Genomic DNA, 21,324 nt, shown 5'->3' on the forward strand with positions numbered 1-21,324 from the left:
CTAGAAAATACTGAGCTTAGAAATAGCCAGGCAAACAGCATGTTTAGCAGAATGAATATCAGCTTCTGATTTACTCCAGTTAAGTCCAGTTCAGGTCAGGTTGTATCTATGATTTATTTAGAACCCTTTAAATGCCATTTAATGATTTGTTAGCAGACATTGCATTGGCTCCCCTTATCACCAAAACTTGTAATAAAAATAAACAGATGATAATATATGTGGCTGATATTATGCAGAGAACAGAAAGGTTTTGGCTGCTGGATTTAATCAAGTCTTTTTATTCTGTCATTGTAACCTGTTCTGCATTGAGCTTCTACCTCCAGCTGTGAATATGTTAATACTCTTTCTGTGTCTGATTTCCCTAAGATCATACTTGCTCTCTCCCCCTCCCATCTCTTCTCTCTGCTCTCAGCCCATCTATTGATATTCTACCAGCAGCACAATAGTAAATAGCAAAGCAGTTGCAGTGTGCCAAGGAAAAGATGGATCTCCTCCAATGTGTTTGCTGGCTTTCAGCACATGAATGATCCCCAAACCCACCAGCAGACCATTCCAGCCAAAACAAGTGCTGATGTGAGAGAGGGCAGCAGGGGAAAGGACAGAGATCTCTCCATTGCTCATCATTATTTGTAGGTAGAGGAGAGCACAGACTGCACATTTGGGTTTTCTTCTTCTTGATCCTATCCACAAAAGTGCAATGGACTCCTTTGTTGGACTGGACAGCCCTTGTCCCACCTGAGATGCTGCAGCTTGATTCCTATTGCGGGGGATGCGAAGAGCCCCAAGGATTATGATGGGGGCCAATCATTCGCACAAAACTCCAGTGTTTGATGAGAATGAAGATGGTAAGGAGCTGTCCAAGGTACCAGTGCTGCGCAGGGTGCTGAAAAGGGACCAGGAACCCCAACTCATCCCAATGCATGGTGGAGCTCCAGATGTTGGGGAACTACAAGGCTATTACTAGATAACATGGCATGCTGCCACTTCTAGTACCCCAACAACTACAGGAAGCCCATGGCTGTTTCATGTAGATTTTTATTAGAATATTTGTAATACTGTTATTAGTTAGTAGTATATAGTAATATATAATATATAGTTGTAATTACTATTATAGTTAGTAATATCAGCTTCATTCTGCTATAATATTACAATTTAATGAATTGTCTGTCCCATTTGGACATGGAAGTCTTTATTTGTCTTGTAGCAGTTGTACTCATCTAACATGACATTTCACTGATATTCTTCTTAGTCCTAATGATTATCAAGAACACAGCCCTGCATGTGTAAACACATGAGTAATTCTTTAACTAAGTCATCATGGAATGTATCAGGGCAGATGTTAGTTGTCCAGGAAAATTAGGAATCAATTGTGATTTCACACTTTCCATTGAATTAAGGTGTCATAACCCATGAGGCACTAAGTATGGGGAAAATGTTTCTAACAATTGTTAAAATTGAATAAGGCACTTGGATGAGTGGTGGAATTTCTTTGACATTACAGAATAAGTTGAATGTGACTACTACTAAATAATAATATATTACTAATATTATTTAGCTGGGTCTTCTACTAGAAAATCTACTGCTTATCATTAGGGATGAGTGGAGTGATTTAGAGGAGAATAACAATTGTGCAGTAAAGTGAAAACTTTTATTTCGTTTAGTATGCTGCTTTGATTGACTACTACTACTTCTTGACTACTCTTCTTAAATATTATTAAATATTAATTTACAGGGTGTTCTTTATTTGGAGGTGTGAATATTTTATAATTATATTCTTTTAATAAATATAAAATAGTGGTATCAATTAGGGATATTTTACTGATATAGGAACAAGTGGATGATAGTTTAAAGGTGCTTCTGCAGCCAATAAAAGTCATTTAAACCCATTACACCCTAAAAACCCAGCATTCACTGTTGACTCCACTGCCTTTCACCAAAATGGTCTGAGATGTCTAGAGAAATACTGTACTACATTATTAACTGATAATAAGGCAATATATTTTACTGTTTTTGTCAGTGTCAAATTTGTTAGCATATAATATAAAATTCTCTATGGGCAATGTCCTGAGCAGGTATGTTTTGCAGGGTCCATGTGACTCCGAGATGTGACTCTGTGCAGCTTTTTGCAGCTGGTAGGCTGTTTTGTTTGTTTGTTTTTTATAAAAAAGCTTAACAAAATATTAAAAGAACCCACAAACTCTGATTTACCTTTGGTGATTTGTAGGCAATGGCACACATGTATAACACTTCTTCCTATTTAACAATACTGTTATCTTGTATCAATCTTGTATTGTTGGAAAGCAGTGAATCTTTTCACGTAGGGCTGGTTAATAGCTGTCTCTGAGTTGCAGGATTCAGTACAACACCCTGAGGCTGCCACATTGACAATCGCTCAAACACTAACACAGTGGTGCTGATTCTTAAAGAACTAGCGTCTGCACATGTGACAGCTGGCGGCAGTGAGCGGTAGTAGTGGTACTAGTAATACTCACAGCCTCCCCTATTCATTCACTATGGGGCTGCACGGGGAGATAATACATGAGAGGTAGCAGACCCTGGCATGAGGAAGCTGTAAATGCACCTTACTGCAAGTGGGAATTCAGCCTTAAGAGAGTCAAATACTATTTATTATTGCTGAAACACTCTACAATCAGTTTTGTGATACTAATATATGACTCAAATGTTTCACTTACACATTTATTTACTTATGAAGCACTAAAATGTGTTTTGAGTTTATTGTACTCAGCTTCATAAGAAATCACTAACAAGCATGTAATATTGTTTGATAATAAAACCTGTTATCTTCTCGGAGTGAGCCAGGTGTTACAGTCATTCCACAAGCTGACCAAGTTGGGCTTACTTGCTACTTACCAAGTTTTTCAAAGTCAATATTTCCATAGGGCTCTAAACAAGCCATTTCTGCTTCCTAACCAGGACACCTATCAGGCTAGGAAAGCAATGGATTGCATGAAGTAGCATGGAGTATGTACCTTATAATGTCCTTATAACTACGCCAGATGTCCTCATATTACAGGGACCCTACTGTTTAACTGTCCGGTGCAAATCTTACTGTGAATGGCTGTCTAAGATACTATTTTAATTTATTATTTTTGGAGACACAGAATAACTTAAAAAATTGTAACATTTTATTATACAGGTAGTCCCCGAGTTAAGGACATCTGACATATGAATTCCTCCTAGATACAAACACAGTTGAGGTTGTGGGTGATCTTAGAGGGGCGAGCTCTTTCTGCAGCCTCTTGTAACTCTATAATGACCAAGACAAATTCTGCAGTTGTTTCTTTTTGCACATGAAAGCACAGCTTGCTCCAAAAGTTAATAAATGTCTAGGCTGCATAAAGTTTTTTACTTTGCTTTGTTTGTGATTAACCCACAGCAAGGATTTTATACAGTAACTGACACCATGCTGCCGAATAATATGTTGAGACAAACAGCTGTCCTAGTTGCATTTATTAAAATAATGTATCTGTTCCGACCTACATACAAATTCAAATTAAGAACAAACCAGCAGTCCCTGTCTTGTAAGTAACCCTGGGACTACCTGTATATCTGTCTCTACCTAAATCTAATCCAAACCTTTGATGTATATAATGCATTAATAGACGTAGTTAGTAAAAATGGACACTTGGTGACATTTACATAAGAAGGAAAGGCGATTTAAAGATATAAGCAATATATATAAGCAATACATAAGCAATATATATAAGTGAAGTTATAGGTCAATCTTAAAAATTTTCTTATAAAAGAAGCTGTTGTGACCATCTCCAGCCACTTACTAATCCATAGGGAGCATTGGTAGGTGTTTGTGTGATTGGAGGTATTTGTATGGAGCAAGGGGGTGTAAAGACGAGTTTTACAGAAAGAATCATGACTTGAATAAAACATCAGATGTCTACATTTCCAGATCATTTTAAAATGTGATTTCTACTGACTGTAGAAATAATGTGCTCAAGTTTCGTCTGCTCAGATATGTGCATTAATGTCTTCAGTATGTATTATAGGGAATCCTTGTTAATGAATTCATCATATGTGAATGTAAAAGAAAATAACTTAGTTACCTTTGTTTTAGCTGCAAAGGTTAGGAATGTTAATGTCCTATGGAAAGTTAGCTGTTGATTGTACATATTCCAGGAAATTGGGGGTCCAAGTGGAAAAAAGGTGTTCTGGAATTATTCAGGATGGTCCATTCTGATATAACTTGGGCCCATAGCATTTAGCGTTGTTCTGATCAGTGATAAAGGGAATGGAAAACAACTCCTCACCATCTTTTTTTGGGCATTGCACATTATGTGATATTGCATCCACTTATAGAAGTTTTAAACATCCCTTTGCCTAGAGTCCTTTAATATTATTATGAAAATGAGCATAATGCATGCAATTAAATACTAATTTACTAGACTCTGTAGGACATTCAATATGTGACGTAATATTACCATTGTTATTATTATTATTGATGCTACCGCTGATACCAAACAGAAATATTAATTGCACTCATTAAGTCTCATTAGTGAAAATATAATTGATTATAATACTTATAGAAGGTACCAGCTGCTTCACATTCTGGTATTTGCTGGTGTTTGTTCGTCTATTGGAAGTTTTTGCACAGGTTTCATAATATGACATGTATAAATCTAATGAGAAAAGATTGCCTGGATTAATCCTTGTTACATTATATGATATTAGTTAAATGAATGCAGGCAGGATTTGCCTTGTGTCGCTCCAACAATTTCAATTTGTAAGAAGATGGAAACGCCATAGGTGTAAGAGTATACATTGTAACATTATTTCAGGAGACTCAAATCCTCTGGGATTATGGGAAAGGTCAGCTAGTAATCATAATACGGATTACCTGTATCGCTGAGTAGAGCCTGAAATAGCTTATTATCGAGGCATGAACATGCTAGGTCATATTTATACATTAATCATCTGAACCTGTGCAGTGTAATTAGAAGTCACTTTCTTTTTCTTTGTAGAAGCTGTCATTGTTACTTACATGCTGCTGAAGAATTCTATTTAACATTGCAACTCTAGCTGGACATATGTCACAGGGAAGTGATAGTATTTTTTATGTTGTTTAGGTACATATGTGCAAGAGATTAATTTATCGCTGGCACAATCTTAATTCACCCACACCCATCCCCTCTCTAACTATTGATGCTATTGCAAAAAAATATAATTTACAATTTTACCTGAAGCCCTGGTCACATGACACTCAACTCCCAACTCCTCTTTTTGTTGGTTTAGAAGAAGAATAAGCCTTTTCTGCATGCCTGTGTTAATGTGTGCTTAATGGGACACTGGGTAATAACATTAATGCCAGGGACGGCCAGGGTCATCTTCTTCTTTTTGATCCCTTCTGGTCTAATAGAGGTAGTGCCCGGGTTACATTCGAGATAGGAATTATAGGTTTGTTCTTAAGTTTAATTTGTATGTAAATATGAACAGGTACATTATTTTAATAAATGCAATTAGGACAGATGTCTGTCTCAACATATTATTAGGCAGCATGGTGTCAATTACTGTATAAAATCCTCACTGTGAGTTAATCACAAACAAAGTAAAAAAAAAACACTTTATGGAGCCTAGACATTCATTAACTTCTGGAGCAAGCTGTGCGTTGAGATTCAAAAAGAAACAACTGCAGAGTTTGTCTTGGTTATTAAAGAGTTACAAGATGTTGCAGAAGAGCTCAGTCCTTAAGATCACCCACAACCTCAGCTATGTTTACCAAAACACTTTTTCTGAAAGTCATGTGAACTGCCCCTCCCCCCATCAAGCCTCTGTCCTGCACACATGTGAGCAGGGAAGCCCTGTTCGTATCTAGGAGTCGTCCATATGTTGGATATCCTTAACTTACAGGGGACTACCTGTAAATATATTTACCATTGAAAGCATTTTTCTGTTCAATACGTTCAAATGAATCGGTGCTGCATTTATGTGATTATGTCCTGCATTGTTACCAGCTAACATAGAGAACTACTAAACAGCTCAACATTTATGTTATAATAAGGGGGAAATGAGAAGTGTTTGTAGTTTAAATCAGGAGAGAAACCAATGATGACAAAGTTGCTTCTTTATAGATATAGTACTGTGAATAAGCATTGCCACCAGGTAAACATGAAGATAGCCTGGAAAGAAGCAAATGCAGCCATCAAATCTATACATTAGGTTCCATGGCTTAGGCACGCTTTAAGCAATACAGCAAAGTCCTTTATACCCATAGCCTATTGACTGGACAGTGAAGGAGCAGCAGCAGACAGGCAATCTCATCCCACTGCTTACTCACTCCTCCTATATCCTCCCAGTCATTACATATGCAGTGCAATACGTTAGGTTTGTGTCAGTATCATAAGTTTGACATTAGTTTCAGATGCTTAGATTGTAAGCTCTTCTGGGCAGTGTTCTCTCCTCCTCATGTGACATTGTTGGTATCTGTTTGTCATTTGCAACCCCAATTTTTATGTGCAGCACTGTGAAATATGTTGGTGCTATATAAATACAGTTCAATATTAATAATATTGCTTCTGAGATCATTTAGAATTTATTGACAGATTATTATAACCTTGTTCTTGCCTGTCCATAGGCGTTCTATGGCTATGTATTGTTTTTCGTATTTAACAAAGTCTTTTTAATGAGTCTACAAATATGCTGGTGAAATGCTAAGGGAAATGGTCCTCAAGTAACAAAAGATTTACACTAATAGAATTATTTTCTCTGAATTTCAGATTAAAATAGATGCCAGTGATAAAAATGATTAATGGGGTAATGAAACTTTAGAGAAAATAAAGGAACACACATACTAACACACACATACCTGTGCATTTAGTTTTGAAGAGATCATAAGAAGGGTTAAAACTCATATGTGATATATTATTTATTAATCATATATATTACCTGTCCTGTTTGATTAACCTTCACTCCCGGCCTTAATAATGAATGCTGATGATAGAGGAAATCTCCCCAAAGTTAAGAGTAAATCCCATTATAGGCTGACTATACACATTAAAATCTCCCATCCTTCTACACTCTGTACTTTATGAGTAATAAATTATGTACCTTCTCAATGAAAGATTCCATAAATTAAGGAATTTTAATGGCTGATGCATGATTCAGCTGAGGTTGATGGTCATAAATCAAAGGTTAGAGTCCATACTCTTGCCAGCTTGCTACAGTCTTTTTTTTACACACGTTTAAAAATTATCGCTGGAAATGATCTTTTGTGATAGTTTTCAGCAATAAAAGACTGACCGAGAACAAGTAAGCAGCATCCTGCTTTGCTCTTCACCTTAACTTGTATTGTAGTCGTTCATCATTGCTACGTCATGATCCATCAGGACACATCCATGAGCTACGTCGGATGACCTCTGTACACGTCAGGTTCTTGTGCAAGATAAACCTTACTGTTTGTATCAGGTGAGAATCATCCGACCTCATAGTCTTCATTCTATAATCTGTTATATCTCAATTACTTTATGACTTTTCCTACCTCCTTCTTTATCTTCATCCTTGCCCAACTTTTTATTCAGCCATGAGATTTTAAATAAGTAAAGATTAAAATGAAAAAAAAAACGACTCACCTTAACTTCCGCAGATCGCTCAATCCCTCCGGAGTTTTTTTGAATTGGGTCCTGCGCCGTCCTGTTATCTGTCTTCATCCCAGCGCCGAGGAAACACCGGGCTCAACCATTTCCTTTCCTCTTTTTCCAGCTTCCAACGTTAAATAATAAGCTCCTTCTGCACTGGACTTTGGCATTTGGCCAAACACTCAATACTCTAGAGTTGCATGTGTGCAAAAGAAAAGAAGATTTACCCACTGCTGCCAAATTCCACATTTGCACATTGTCTAAGATGGAATTAATTTCCTGTTACCTGTATTGGAATGACATAGAGATGACCCCTTGTTTCCAGCTACAGAGTCTCAGACAAAACAAGTGATTCTAACAATTAATGGGATATTTCACATAATACAAAAACCTGGTGTGGGCTCACTCATTTTAAACAGTCATTTATTTTTTCACTTTGTATGAGCCTTGTTCTTCCACTGCACGCTATCTTTTTTTTTTGCATATGTTTTATCACTTATTATTTATCACAATCGGTACACAACCAGAATAATTCCCTTTTGCTCTGTTCCTCATTAATCTTACTAATTCCTTGTGAAATGTTGGCCTTACTCTCTGATTAAATATAATTTATCTGAGAGCCTCAACGAACAACTGTCTGTGTTGGTTTAAAAAAAAATCTAATAAGAGTCTGAAACACCCAAACAAATACGTCTGTAAAGCAACCTTGCTATAAACCCAGGTAGGTCAAACTGTACATATTACAAAGAATGAATAGGCCGAATGTACAGAAATTCAATTCTGCTGGTCAAAGCAATCAGTATATTCAGATATACAGTATAGGCATGGGAAGGTATATGGAAATCCTGACTCTTCCTATAAATGCTGAGTTTGGCTCCTCCCATCGTCAGCTTCTGTAATGGTCAGTGAGATTGTTGTCAGACTTACCTTTCCCTCACTAAAGTGCAGGGACCTCTCTCCTGCGCATGCGGGCAATTCTGACTTTAGGTGTGCCTACGCTCCCAAGCTTATCCGTTTCACCCATCCAGCTGGCCAATCAGGAAATAGCCTCGTAATCATCCTTGGTTATTTAGCTAGCTCCGACACAGCACGTAGTGTTCGTGCAACATATCCCTACTAATGCAGAGCTCCTAGTTTGCTGAGTTAGTTCCCGTACAACTGTTGGTTAATTCAGTGTTTCCTCTGTCCAGCTTCTGTGTTAACCCCTTGTTGCCCAGTCTGTTGTTTTCCAGCCATTTACCTTGTACTGTTCCAGTATCCCTCTCCGTTTGTGGATATTCCTGTGCCACCTGTGCCTCCTGATGCTTCCAGTGTCTCCTGTGTTTCCTGTGTCTGCGGTAACCCATTCCTTCTTCTGTTTAGTCATTTGGTACCTGCCCACGCATGCATCATCCTGCCCACCCCGGTGTGCCCCCAACCTGGCAATAACCAGCAGCGCAACATCCCCACCACTAGAGGCTCTGGAGAAGACCTGGTTACTCCTTAGACTCTGCACCTTGGCCCTTCTCAGGGCTCTCACCTTCTCCTTGCAAGCAGTAGTGGCTCTGTCTCCCCAAGCATGACAATTGTCCATTAGCTTTATGGATTAAAAGGAAGGCTTGGTAGGCAGTGGAGCATGGGACTAATAACTTTTATAAATGTATATTGTTGTGATAGTAATTTAACTGTAGTGAACTGTTTTATCATCTTCAAGTGTTTAAAGTAAAACTAAACCCTTGTTTAACAAAATTGTGATCATACAGTTTCCACTTGCTCCTTCACTTGTTGGATGCAGAATTCTGTGAAATCTGCTTTTGGGTGTGGGGCATGTGAACTTCTCCAATGTGGAATGCTAAAGCCTGAGCTGCCAGTTGCAATGCCCTAATGTTGTCACCTGAGAAAGAGAAGGAAAAAGTTAACCCGATGTGAGTTCAGACACCAACTAACACACCCAGGGTTAGGACTACCAGCTCAGAAGTAGCAATGGAGTGACAGGGAAGAATAGGAAGGTATCAGAGGACTTTTCTTGCAGGAAAACACTCATTTCGCCTTAAGTCTCTTTTAGGCTCTGGCCCACAACCTCCCATATCTCACTTTTGCCCTCTTTGAAGATTGAAAACTACCTTGCCCAATCCTAAATAGCCAATAGACCAAGGTCCAATGCCAGGACCTAAATCCCTGAGCTGAAGTAAAAACTACAAAATAGAGTTCATTTTTTTTTTTCCAGCTTCCAACGTTAAATAATAAGCTCCTTCTGCACTGGACTTTGGCATTTGGCCAAACACTCAATACTCTAGAGTTGCATGTGTGCAAAAGAAAAGAAGATTTACCCACTGCTGCCAAATTCCACATTTGCACATTGTCTAAGATGGAATTAATTTCCTGTTACCTGTATTGGAATGACATAGAGATGACCCCTTGTTTCCAGCTACAGAGTCTCAGACAAAACAAGTGATTCTAACAATTAATGGGATATTTCACATAATACAAAAACCTGGTGTGGGCTCACTCATTTTAAACAGTCATTTATTTTTTCACTTTGTATGAGCCTTGTTCTTCCACTGCACGCTATCTTTTTTTTTTGCATATGTTTTATCACTTATTATTTATCACAATCGGTACACAACCAGAATAATTCCCTTTTGCTCCGTTCCTCATTAATCTTACTAATTCCTTGTGAAATGTTGGCCTTACTCTCTGATTAAATATAATTTATCTGAGAGCCTCAACGAACAACTGTCTGTGTTGGTTTAAAAAAAAATCTAATAAGAGTCTGAAACACCCAAACAAATACGTCTGTAAAGCAACCTTGCTATAAACCCAGGTAGGTCAAACTGTACATATTACAAAGAATGAATAGGCCGAATGTACAGAAATTCAATTCTGCTGGTCAAAGCAATCAGTATATTCAGATATACAGTATAGGCATGGGAAGGTATATGGAAATCCTGACTCTTCCTATAAATGCTGAGTTTGGCTCCTCCCATCGTCAGCTTCTGTAATGGTCAGTGAGATTGTTGTCAGACTTACCTTTCCCTCACTAAAGTGCAGGGACCTCTCTCCTGCGCATGCGGGCAATTCTGACTTTAGGTGTGCCTACGCTCCCAAGCTTATCCGTTTCACCCATCCAGCTGGCCAATCAGGAAATAGCCTCGTAATCATCCTTGGTTATTTAGCTAGCTCCGACACAGCACGTAGTGTTCGTGCAACATATCCCTACTAATGCAGAGCTCCTAGTTTGCTGAGTTAGTTCCCGTACAACTGTTGGTTAATTCAGTGTTTCCTCTGTCCAGCTTCTGTGTTAACCCCTTGTTGCCCAGTCTGTTGTTTTCCAGCCATTTACCTTGTACTGTTCCAGTATCCCTCTCCGTTTGTGGATATTCCTGTGCCACCTGTGCCTCCTGATGCTTCCAGTGTCTCCTGTGTTTCCTGTGTCTGCGGTAACCCATTCCTTCTTCTGTTTAGTCATTTGGTACCTGCCCACGCATGCATCATCCTGCCCACCCCGGTGTGCCCCCAACCTGGCAATAACCAGCAGCGCAACATCCCCACCACTAGAGGCTCTGGAGAAGACCTGGTTACTCCTTAGACTCTGCACCTTGGCCCTTCTCAGGGCTCTCACCTTCTCCTTGCAAGCAGTAGTGGCTCTGTCTCCCCAAGCATGACAATTGTCCATTAGCTTTATGGATTAAAAGGAAGGCTTGGTAGGCAGTGGAGCATGGGACTAATAACTTTTATAAATGTATATTGTTGTGATAGTAATTTAACTGTAGTGAACTGTTTTATCATCTTCAAGTGTTTAAAGTAAAACTAAACCCTTATTTAACAAAATTGTGATCATACAGTTTCCACTTGCTCCTTCACTTGTTGGATGCAGAATTCTGTGAAATCTGCTTTTGGGTGTGGGGCATGTGAACTTCTCCAATGTGGAATGCTAAAGCCTGAGCTGCCAGTTGCAATGCCCTAATGTTGTCACCTGAGAAAGAGAAGGAAAAAGTTAACCCGATGTGAGTTCAGACACCAACTAACACACCCAGGGTTAGGACTACCAGCTCAGAAGTAGCAATGGAGTGACAGGGAAGAATAGGAAGGTATCAGAGGACTTTTCTTGCAGGAAAACGCTCATTTCGCGTTAAGTCTCTTTTAGGCTCTGGCCCACAACCTCCCATATCTCACTTTTGCCCTCTTTGAAGATTGAAAACTACCTTGCCCAATCCTAAATAGCCAATAGACCAAGGTCCAATGCCAGGACCTAAATCCCTGAGCTGAAGTAAAAACTACAAAATAGAGTTCATTTTTTTTTTTGGTCTCCAAGTGTGCTTAGGTAGACATATATTTATGGAGCTTTATATTATTTAGCTAATTGTTAGTGAAAAATGTACCTGAAATGTGCGTTTTGATTGAAATGATCGGGTGAACTTCAGGGAAACATAACATTTCTTTTGTTGCAGTTTGGTAAATAAATCTCACTGTAGGTAGTATTAAACAAATGTTATCTCTGGTTTAGGCTTCCTGCATTTTGTGTGCCTCTGCTGGAGACACAGCTATTATGGGAGCAGGGAGCAGAAAAGTCATTTGACAAAAGTATTTATTAACAGTGGCTGAAGACAACTACAAATGTCAGGGGAGAACACAATATACGAGAAAAAGTCCTAGAGCTTTTCAGCCGGAACTCAGTGACAATGGCTTATTGGCACAGTATGCCGTGCAAACATTGCAAATATTGAGAAGAAATCTGTGCTGAATTAAGCGCCCTTGGCTCTCAGATTATAGTTCATTGTGCCAGTTATAGGCAGAGACTGCGTGAAAAGATTACCTCTGTTTGCTTGATATGTGAAAAATCACATTACATTCACTGCTCAGCTTTGTTCCACAAAAAATGTTTAGACAGAATAATTAAAGCGGTATATTGGGTTATCTGAATATATAAAAAACAAACAATGCTGCTCTGTAACCCTAAATATATAAGGAATTACAATATAAGCAGTGTAAGTATATGGATTTGACCCGGTATTGGTCTCTTGCAGAGCTTAGCTGGAGTGTGAGAGGAAGAAGCAGGAAGAAGAGTATAGAAAAATAGAAAATAATGTGCTGTTTCTTTTCACTGTCTAGTTACAAGCAGGAGAGACCTCTGGACTGAAAGTGAATACTCCTATGAAACCTGTTCTTTTAATTTTTATTGGAATATTCATTTTAATTCTGTTACTAAAGTGGTAAAATTATTTCTATGAAATGTATGCAAGGTATGTTAAAAACACTAACTTTCTTTACAATAGAGAATAGCTAAACCCACTGTGTTATGTCCCTTCTGCAATAAAATAACTTATCTGCCTGGTCATAGTTTAATTACACTCACTTGTCCTTGCTTACTCTATCTGCTTCCAGGTGTCCGATCTTTGGCTGTCTTGATTGGCTGGAATGGCTATGTACACACATTAGATTTGTGCCAGGAGGAAGGAGAACGAGTGAGTGGCACCCCACTGTGCTCTCCCCCCTTCAGGATCCAGAATGGATCGCCGCTGTGCACTCGTCAGATTTTTATCTGATACTAGTCCTGAGGCAGAATCAGATGAGAATCATCTGACCTGTGTACGTAGCCTTACTCTCGTGCATGCAGGATCATGGGTATTATATGTGGAACAATAGTTTTGCTTTAAGGACTCCTAAATGTTGCCTACTTTTCCAACCATTTACTTCAACTGGGTTTAGGCTGAGTAGAACTTCAGCCAAATGAAGACATGTTCGAGCAACACTATTGCTAATCAGATGTTTTCTATTGTCAGCCAATGCAGTAATGCATTTTATTGTAAGCAGTAATGCTTGTAAAGAACCTAAAGTATCTACAATCTCCATTACCTATTCCAAATGCAGTCAGTTCAAATTTTACCTAACTATTGAAAAAATAAAATGTAGCAACCCTAAACTTTCTTAATTCTCACTAAGCCAAAGAAAGCATTACATCATGGGTCAGCTTCTTTCATAGAAGAAAAATGAGATTTAATAATTAGAATTTCTGTTCTTCATGCACAGTCCCTGTTAGAGTGGCATTACCGATTCATTTATAGAAGTGGCTGTACATCTATGAGTTTTATGGAAGTAAATTGGAGCAGATGCAAATTAAATCCCAGTCCAATATTAGCTTGGTTATGATTCTGTAGTTATTCAAGCAGGACAACCTCACAGAAACAATGTAGATTATGTACTCTATTTTGAGAGGAATCATCACATAGACTTAATTGGATTGTGCTGAGTCCATTGGCTAGTTACTATTTAAAGCATGTATCTTGTAAAAATATTATCAGTATTGAGGACAAGAAAACACATATTTTCCATTAGACCTACACAACACAGATCGTTTAGAATTATAACTGGTTCCTAGTCTTGAAGTGCTAAGATGGTTCCAATGCTAATTTTCTCCAAATTTAGCATTTTTACTGGTTATGTAAACTGGAAAGAAGGACCCCAGTCAACAAAAGTCTACTGTAAAAATCCACCCCCACCTGTCCCCAGAGACCACCAAACTCCTTGTACACGCTCTTCTCTCGTCTGGACTACTGTAACCTCCTCCTCTCTGGTATTCCACTAACCCGACTCTCTCCTCTACAATTTATTATGAACGCTGCAGCCAGATTCATCCAACCTTCCTACCGCTCCACTTCCACTGCATCTCTTTGCAGTTCTCTTCATTGGCTTCCATTTCACCTTAGAATCAAATTCAAGCTCCTGTGCTTTGCTTGAATTTGCTTGAATCCCTGCACAGTTCCTGTCCCACTTACCTTTCTGACCTGATAGAAAAATACTCCCCCAGCCGCTGTCTTCGCTCCTTCAATGGCCTACTAATGACTTCCTCACCCATAACCTCATCACACGCACGGCTCCAAGACTTTTGTAGAGCTCCCCCAACTCTCTGGAATGGTCCTCCTCGTCCTATTCGCCATGTTCCTATATTCTGCTCATTTAAAAGAGCACTGAAAACTAATTTTTTCAAACTTGCCTACCCATCTTCTTCTGTCTTTTGAAACCCTCACTACTTCCCAACATTAAATATCCCCTCTCCTCTTTTTGTGTCACTGTCTGTATTTGTCCATCATTTGTAACAACCTATTTATTGAACAGCGCTGCGTAATATGTTGGCGCTATTAAAATCCTGTTTAATATCAATAATGATAATACACTAAATTTACTAAATTCAAATTGTCCTCTAGCCACAGAGCTTTTTTGTTTTGGATAGGATGAATAATAGAGCTGCTCAGGTTTTTATTGCTATATGCACAATGTGGAGATTCTCCTATAGTTGTCACTAGGAAAAAAACTAGTGAGGAATACAAACGTTTCCTGAGAATAAATATCAAATCTAGGATATTGTGAATGGTAGGAGATGGGTTGTTGGGTTGGATTGTTGGGTGGAAACATCCATTATGAATTACTGATCTAAATAATCTCTAAAAACCACAGAAGCAAAATAGATTTCACATAGGTTTCATTTTCTTCTAGAAGTTTAATATTTTGTGCAGCTTCTTCTTCTCTTAACAACTTGCAGTGAACGTCACACCTGGAACATTTCTTCCACCATCTGGCCTTGCCTTTTGCTGGGTAATGTTGTCCTTTACATAGATGTCCATCATTTCCTGGATGTCATCAATTTACTATATTCTTCCCTCTTTCTCTTATTTCACCATGCTGTCTTTCCTAATCTTGTATATCTCCTGGGCAATTAAATTGGGCAATTAATTTGAAAGTTAGATTTGATAACTGTAAATGTATGCACTATGGACTATAAACAAGCATGCATCATATATTTTAGAGGAAGTACAACTGAAGGAGTCATTAACTAAATAATAATCTGAGGGGTTTTGATAGATCATAGACTTTTTATTAGCATGCAATGCCAAGATGAGTTTCTAAAGAAAGCAAAATACTTTCATGGTTAATACAAAATATAGACTCTAGAGCAGGGGTGCTCAACAGGTGGATCTCAATCTACCGGTAGATCGCAAAGGCAACACGAGTAGATCTCGGAGCCCTGCCTTTCAAAATAAACTCTACCACGCACAGGAGTTATTAAGTCGAAGTTTTTATTGTTGGCAGATCTCTTTGACTTGGTCATTTTAAAAATAGCTCGCAAGCCAAAAAAGTGTAGGCACCCCTGCTCTAGAGTAAAATACATAATCCTACCCCTGTACAAAGCAATGGTCAGACCTCATCTGGATTAAGCCGTTTTGTTTTGGGCACCACTTCACAAAAAGTATTTTGTAAAACTGAATAGAGAAAGTGCAGAGAAGGGAAACTAAACTGATAGGAGGCATGAATGAGCTTCCAGCTATGGAAAGGTTAGCTGAACTGAATTTATTCTTCCTTGAGATGAGACATTTGGGGGAAATATTTTCATCTCCCAAATATGGCTAAATACCTTGACAAACAAGTTTCTAAGATTATAGGGGAAGTGTTAGGATTAGGGGTTACACTAATTCTCACTAATTCTATTAGGGGTAACACAATTCTAACGCTCAGGTCTGGGTTCAGCAATGCTATTTACCTAAAAAATGAGGTGACCACCTGAATATACTAAATGACCAGGTTTTTCCAGCAATAGTGATCCAGAAAACCTGGAATGGATCTGGTCCAGAATTGAGAACAGTTGCTAATAAATAGCTAATGACTTTTAGGAAATTCCAAATTTACTGGATTACCCAGCTTCACTCATGAACGTGTATCCTCTCCAGCCTTGGAGAGCTTTATTAAATCAGGGCCAATTGATTTTTTCTTCACAGATGGCATAACAATGTCAAGATTCATTGAGCTCAGATTGTGAAAAAAGTGGTTCAGGGAACGAGACATCATTATCACACAAGGATTGGCTATCACAGAGTCCAGAGCTTAACCTCATTGAGAATCTTTGCGATGTGCTAGAGAAGGGATTATACAGTGGTTGGATTCTCTCCTCACCAATAGAGGATTTTGGCAAAATATAATGCAACCTAATGGAATTAAATGTTGTGGCATTATAAAAAGTTATCAAAATTATACCATGCTAAACGATTTCTATATTCAAAGCGAGAGACGCTCTAATGAAACAGAAGTCTGGCAGTGCATATGAATAGTTTATATTGTGAACTTGCTGCAAAGCCACTAACTTTTATGTCATTGCAAAGGAGAATGGATACTTTTTGTCTGGAGGAAAAGGGGTTTGCCACTGCATATGCACAAAAATGTAGAATAGACTACCACAGAAACCATCTCTATCCAGCTCAGAAAAAAAAAAAAATGCATAGAATACCAGCAATTGGATATTACGATTTTTCGGAAATAAAACCTGAGACTGTTAATCCAGGCATATCTAGATTGCCTTAGGGCAAAGCAAATAGGACCATGCCTTGCGGGGATTTTTGCCTTCATCTGTATATGCTGTGGTTTAGTGTTTGGAACAATCAGGCTTTCTATTTATTATATATTTATATGATATGAACTTGTGTCTTTTTTAACTTAACTATATTATTATGTATATAACCTATGAGAGTGGAGAATCCATCAGTACTCTATAGCAGTGCAGTAAAATTCCATTGTCGTGACATGGTCTGACTGCGTACCAAAATTACAGTCTTGAAAAAAAAATTCTGCTGCCATCAGAATAACCCCTCCCTGAATTTCCTTGTAATATGAAGCTTGGCTTTACTTCAAATTACACATATAATAGTGGTTTGTAAGAGCCATCTCTTCCATCTTCTTTTTCTTCTTTTATATCTAATCCCTTTACTGGCAGAAAATGAGAGCCATTTCCTTTCCCGCTGCTTCCCTTGAATTGCTGCAGGATTTACATTCTGTGTAATCTGACAGCCCAGCTAGTGATTTGAAGCAAATGCCCAGCTGATGTGTCAGGGTGCTTGCTTAGCTCCACTAAAGGCTTGCCCCCAGCAATTCCTTTGATACTTCATCCTTTGTTTATATACAGCCTAAACTTTACTTACAAGGTTGCTTCATGTCCCTGCAGCCCAGCTCTTCCTATTGATTTTTTGTTTTTTACATTCGATTTTGCAAAGGTTAAAATAAAATTCCAGCTAGCCCTTTGCTGTTCTTTACTATTTGCTGCCCATATGGCCAGCCTGGGCTGATTAATAGTGCAAATATAGGGCTACGTTTACACTGCAATGTGGCAATACAAGTTACCACAACTCAGAACCTTCCACCTTCTTCCTGTTGTGGCTTTTATAAAAAAAGTAAAGGGAAACTTTCCCAGCAGGTCACAGACAGCAACAGATAACCTATAATGGGTTTCAATATTCACTTCCTTATCCAGAACTTAATTAAAAATTGACAACAGATACATTTTATGGGTAAATCTGTTTTTATTGGCAGTTATGGCATTTTAACCATTCCTATGCCATTTTCAACCATTTTACCAGAAGAATAGAAGAAGAATATTCACAAAATTGTAAATACACAATTCTCTCTCTGTTGAGGAATTGCCACAGCGGTACCCCTTAAACCAGTCTCCGCGCATTCCCCCAGGAAGCCATTCGGCGAAACGTGTCGAGTTGAGAGAAGTCTATTCTTCAATAATTTAGGGAATACCATGTCTAGGTTTAGGGCTTCCTTTCCCATGATGTCAATGGGAGAAACACAAAACTAATGTGTTAAATATACCTTATTTATCGCAGATGTTCACACAACTTTGTTCATAATACAATATAGTTGAAATTGCAGCAAAAAAAAAAAAACCTTGTCATTATTTCTTTTTTCCCATTACTGCATTCATTTAGAAAACTTTCCACTTTCTTCCTGTTGTGGCTTCTAGACAAAAATGAAATAAACGGAAATCTTCCCAACAGGACACAGACAGCAACAGATAACCTTCCTAATCCAGAAATTACATTAAAATTGGCATCACATACATTTTATTGGTAAATCTGTTTTTATTGGCATTTTGAAAGTAAAATACAAACAGTTCAATCAGAATACAAAAAAGAATTTATATAAATGATTACCATGAAATTATTTACATAATTGCAAGCAACACATCGTGTGAATGGACCCTAGTCAATTTGAATTCTTTGTAATGGTATGTTTGTGACAGTTTTAAATAAAATAATTAAATATATTTTTTTTTTAAGTTATAAGTATAAAAAAGGTTATTTTACATACAAAGAATGTATATACTCAAACATAAACTGAATGTATGCATATACTCAGTGTATTCTTGAGTTTAAATCGAGATGCCTACTTTTATCTGAGAAAACAGGAAACTCCATTGACTAGTGCACAAAATGCATCCATCACTGTTAACATTCAAAACAGTATTCAAAAAAAAAAATGCCAGTAAAATCAATGTGAATAAATAGTTCCATGGTGTGCTATTTTTAAAATATTTATCTTGGACGATATTTTGGCGTGTGTACAGGGCTTATCGTCCATTGTTCCTGGCAGATCCATGGATGACAAACAAGCAACGATTGTAAAAAAAAGTGAAGGGGATAGAGAGCAGGGGGATTCCACTCTGTCCTTCTGCCACGTCCCTCTCCATAGAGCAGAATGGTGCTGTATGTACAGAGCTTGTTAATGCATTGTGCAGTCTTTTGTTGGAAAGGATCGTGGAAGATCCTTTCCAAAGACAAATATTATACAAGTGTAACCTACCTAAGACCAAACAAGCAGCTCACAATGAAGTTGCTCACTTGAGGTCCTTAGGACTCTTTAGCTGCTTTTTAAATATACCTGATTACCACTATTATTGTATTTTAAATAAGGATTGGGGTTAGAGGTAGTTTATATTAAAAGAGAAAAACACATTTTTTGTATGTAAAAAAGGTGTATACACTGCGGCCACGGAGATAACTGTCAGTCTGTTGATGATTTTACAATGCTATCAGGTGAAAAGTGGACTGGGAATAATCAGCATATTCAGGCCTCGGCAATCAGAAATAGTTCCCATGGCAACCAAATTTTATATGCCACCCCATAATTGTCTATTAGGATACTTTGTTATCTAGTAAATGGACACCCGTAGAAAGAATTTTTTTTATTATTATTTCATTATATATATTTATTAGCATTATTGCTGTTTATTATATATAGTACTAGTAGTAGTAAATGTATAAAGCGCCAGCATACTCCAATGCACTTGGTAATATAGAAATACCATGTAATAGAGATCTCTGTAATTACAGGTCTGTGGTATTACAACTACATTATGATTCTCCATGGGAAATATAAAGCAGTGCTTGTTGTATTTAACATACCTGATAGGAAATTTCTATCATTTCAAAAGTTAAATAGAATTTTCTTAAATCAGAATGTGCATGAGATAATATTCTTCTTTACAGCAGTCAGCGACTAGAAGCTTCATATTCCTTCCGGGGTCATTCCATTCCTTAAGACAGGCTTGACTGAACTCTTACTGACTGCTAAACAGCCCCTGTACATTTCTGATAGCATTAGGGCCATGAAATATTAGCCATATGTATGATGTGCTGTGTCTGTGTTATTGAAAAATTTATTCACCATCTGATCACAGAATAACTGGGAAGAGCTACATACTCATTTGCTACTAAGAGTGGGTAAGGGTAGGGGTTCACCCTTTCAGATATTCATTGCTATCTGTGTTCCCCCTGGAGAGATTTACCCTTTTTAATTCCTAAGGTCAAGGGAAGTTCAAAAATTTGAGTTCATAGGCTTTGAACATTTGCATGTAGCAATCACCTGCAATGACTCTGGTTCCTGGCAAACAGGTTCTAGCACTGAATCCGTCCATGCTTCGCACAGTCTGCAGGTGAAAGAACGGCTGCACCATAAGTATTCTAGTGTGCAATTAAATTTTTTCATTCTAGAGACATAAACTATAATGCCCCTTTAGATGTTTTGGCCATGAATGGGTTAAATCGTAAATCAGAGGTGGTCAACTCATTTTATTTAGCTGGCTAAAGTTTGGCCCCTGGAATCACCAAATAGACACACATAAAATAATAAATATAGTGGTCATAGCTTGCGGACATTCTACAGGAGATGATCAGAGACTGCAGACGTTTTACAGGAGATGGTCAGAGGGTTTTGAATTTCACTATGCTTTTGTCATGACCTCCTGATTGTCACTATGTTATCACTTTTTCAAATCAGTTTGTTATGCATTGTTTCACTGCTTGTGATTGCCCCTTTCTCCACATCTCTCTTCAAAATGCCAACAAATAATCACCAACCCTAAAACAAACAAAAGTCATGTCATCAGATATTTTTTATTTAATTCACGAAAAATACATCCTTTCTGTAATTTCTTGTAAAATTTAAAGTGCAATTAAGGGCAAAGTATTTTTTGTAGTTGTGTTGTAGTTTTTGGATAGTGTACGGAAAGGTAGAATACTAATTTCTCCTCTTGGGAGGTCCATGCTCTATATGTCATAGTTACAATAATTACATAGTAGGTTAGGTTGAAAAAAGCGATAAGTCCATCAAGTACAACCACTAGGGAAATAAACATATCCCAGATATCAAACCCTATAAGACATAGTTGGTCCAAAGGAAGGCAAAAAAAACCCTGGTACAATGTGTTTCAACAGGGGAAAAAAAATCCTTCCTGATTCCATGAGGCATTCGGATATTCCCTGGATCAACACTAGTCACTGGTATTTTTACTTTAAAGCCTTCATACCCAGTTATATTCTGTGCTTCAAGAAAAGCATCCAGCTTTTTCCTAAAGCAATCTATAGTAGTTGCTGAAATTACTTCCTGAGGGAGCCGATTCCACATTTTCACA

The 21,324-nt window shown here is 37.9% G+C and overlaps 1 protein-coding gene across 1 annotated transcript in view; it reads left to right on the forward strand.

The window, feature by feature from the left end:
• Positions 1 to 399: 399 nt before the first annotated feature.
• STK32B (serine/threonine kinase 32B) overlaps positions 400 to 21,324 on the forward strand; it is a 133,245-nt gene continuing 112,320 nt past the window's right edge. The window contains exon 1 of the mRNA XM_072406453.1: positions 400 to 845. Coding sequence (XP_072262554.1) covers positions 770 to 845 — 76 coding nt within the window. The 5' untranslated portion in view covers positions 400 to 769. The remainder of the gene's footprint in view (positions 846 to 21,324) is intronic.

The sequence above is a fragment of the Pyxicephalus adspersus genome, chromosome 3 (genome assembly GCF_032062135.1).
Source record: "Pyxicephalus adspersus chromosome 3, UCB_Pads_2.0, whole genome shotgun sequence".
In the NCBI taxonomy this organism is placed as follows: domain Eukaryota; kingdom Metazoa; phylum Chordata; class Amphibia; order Anura; family Pyxicephalidae; genus Pyxicephalus; species Pyxicephalus adspersus.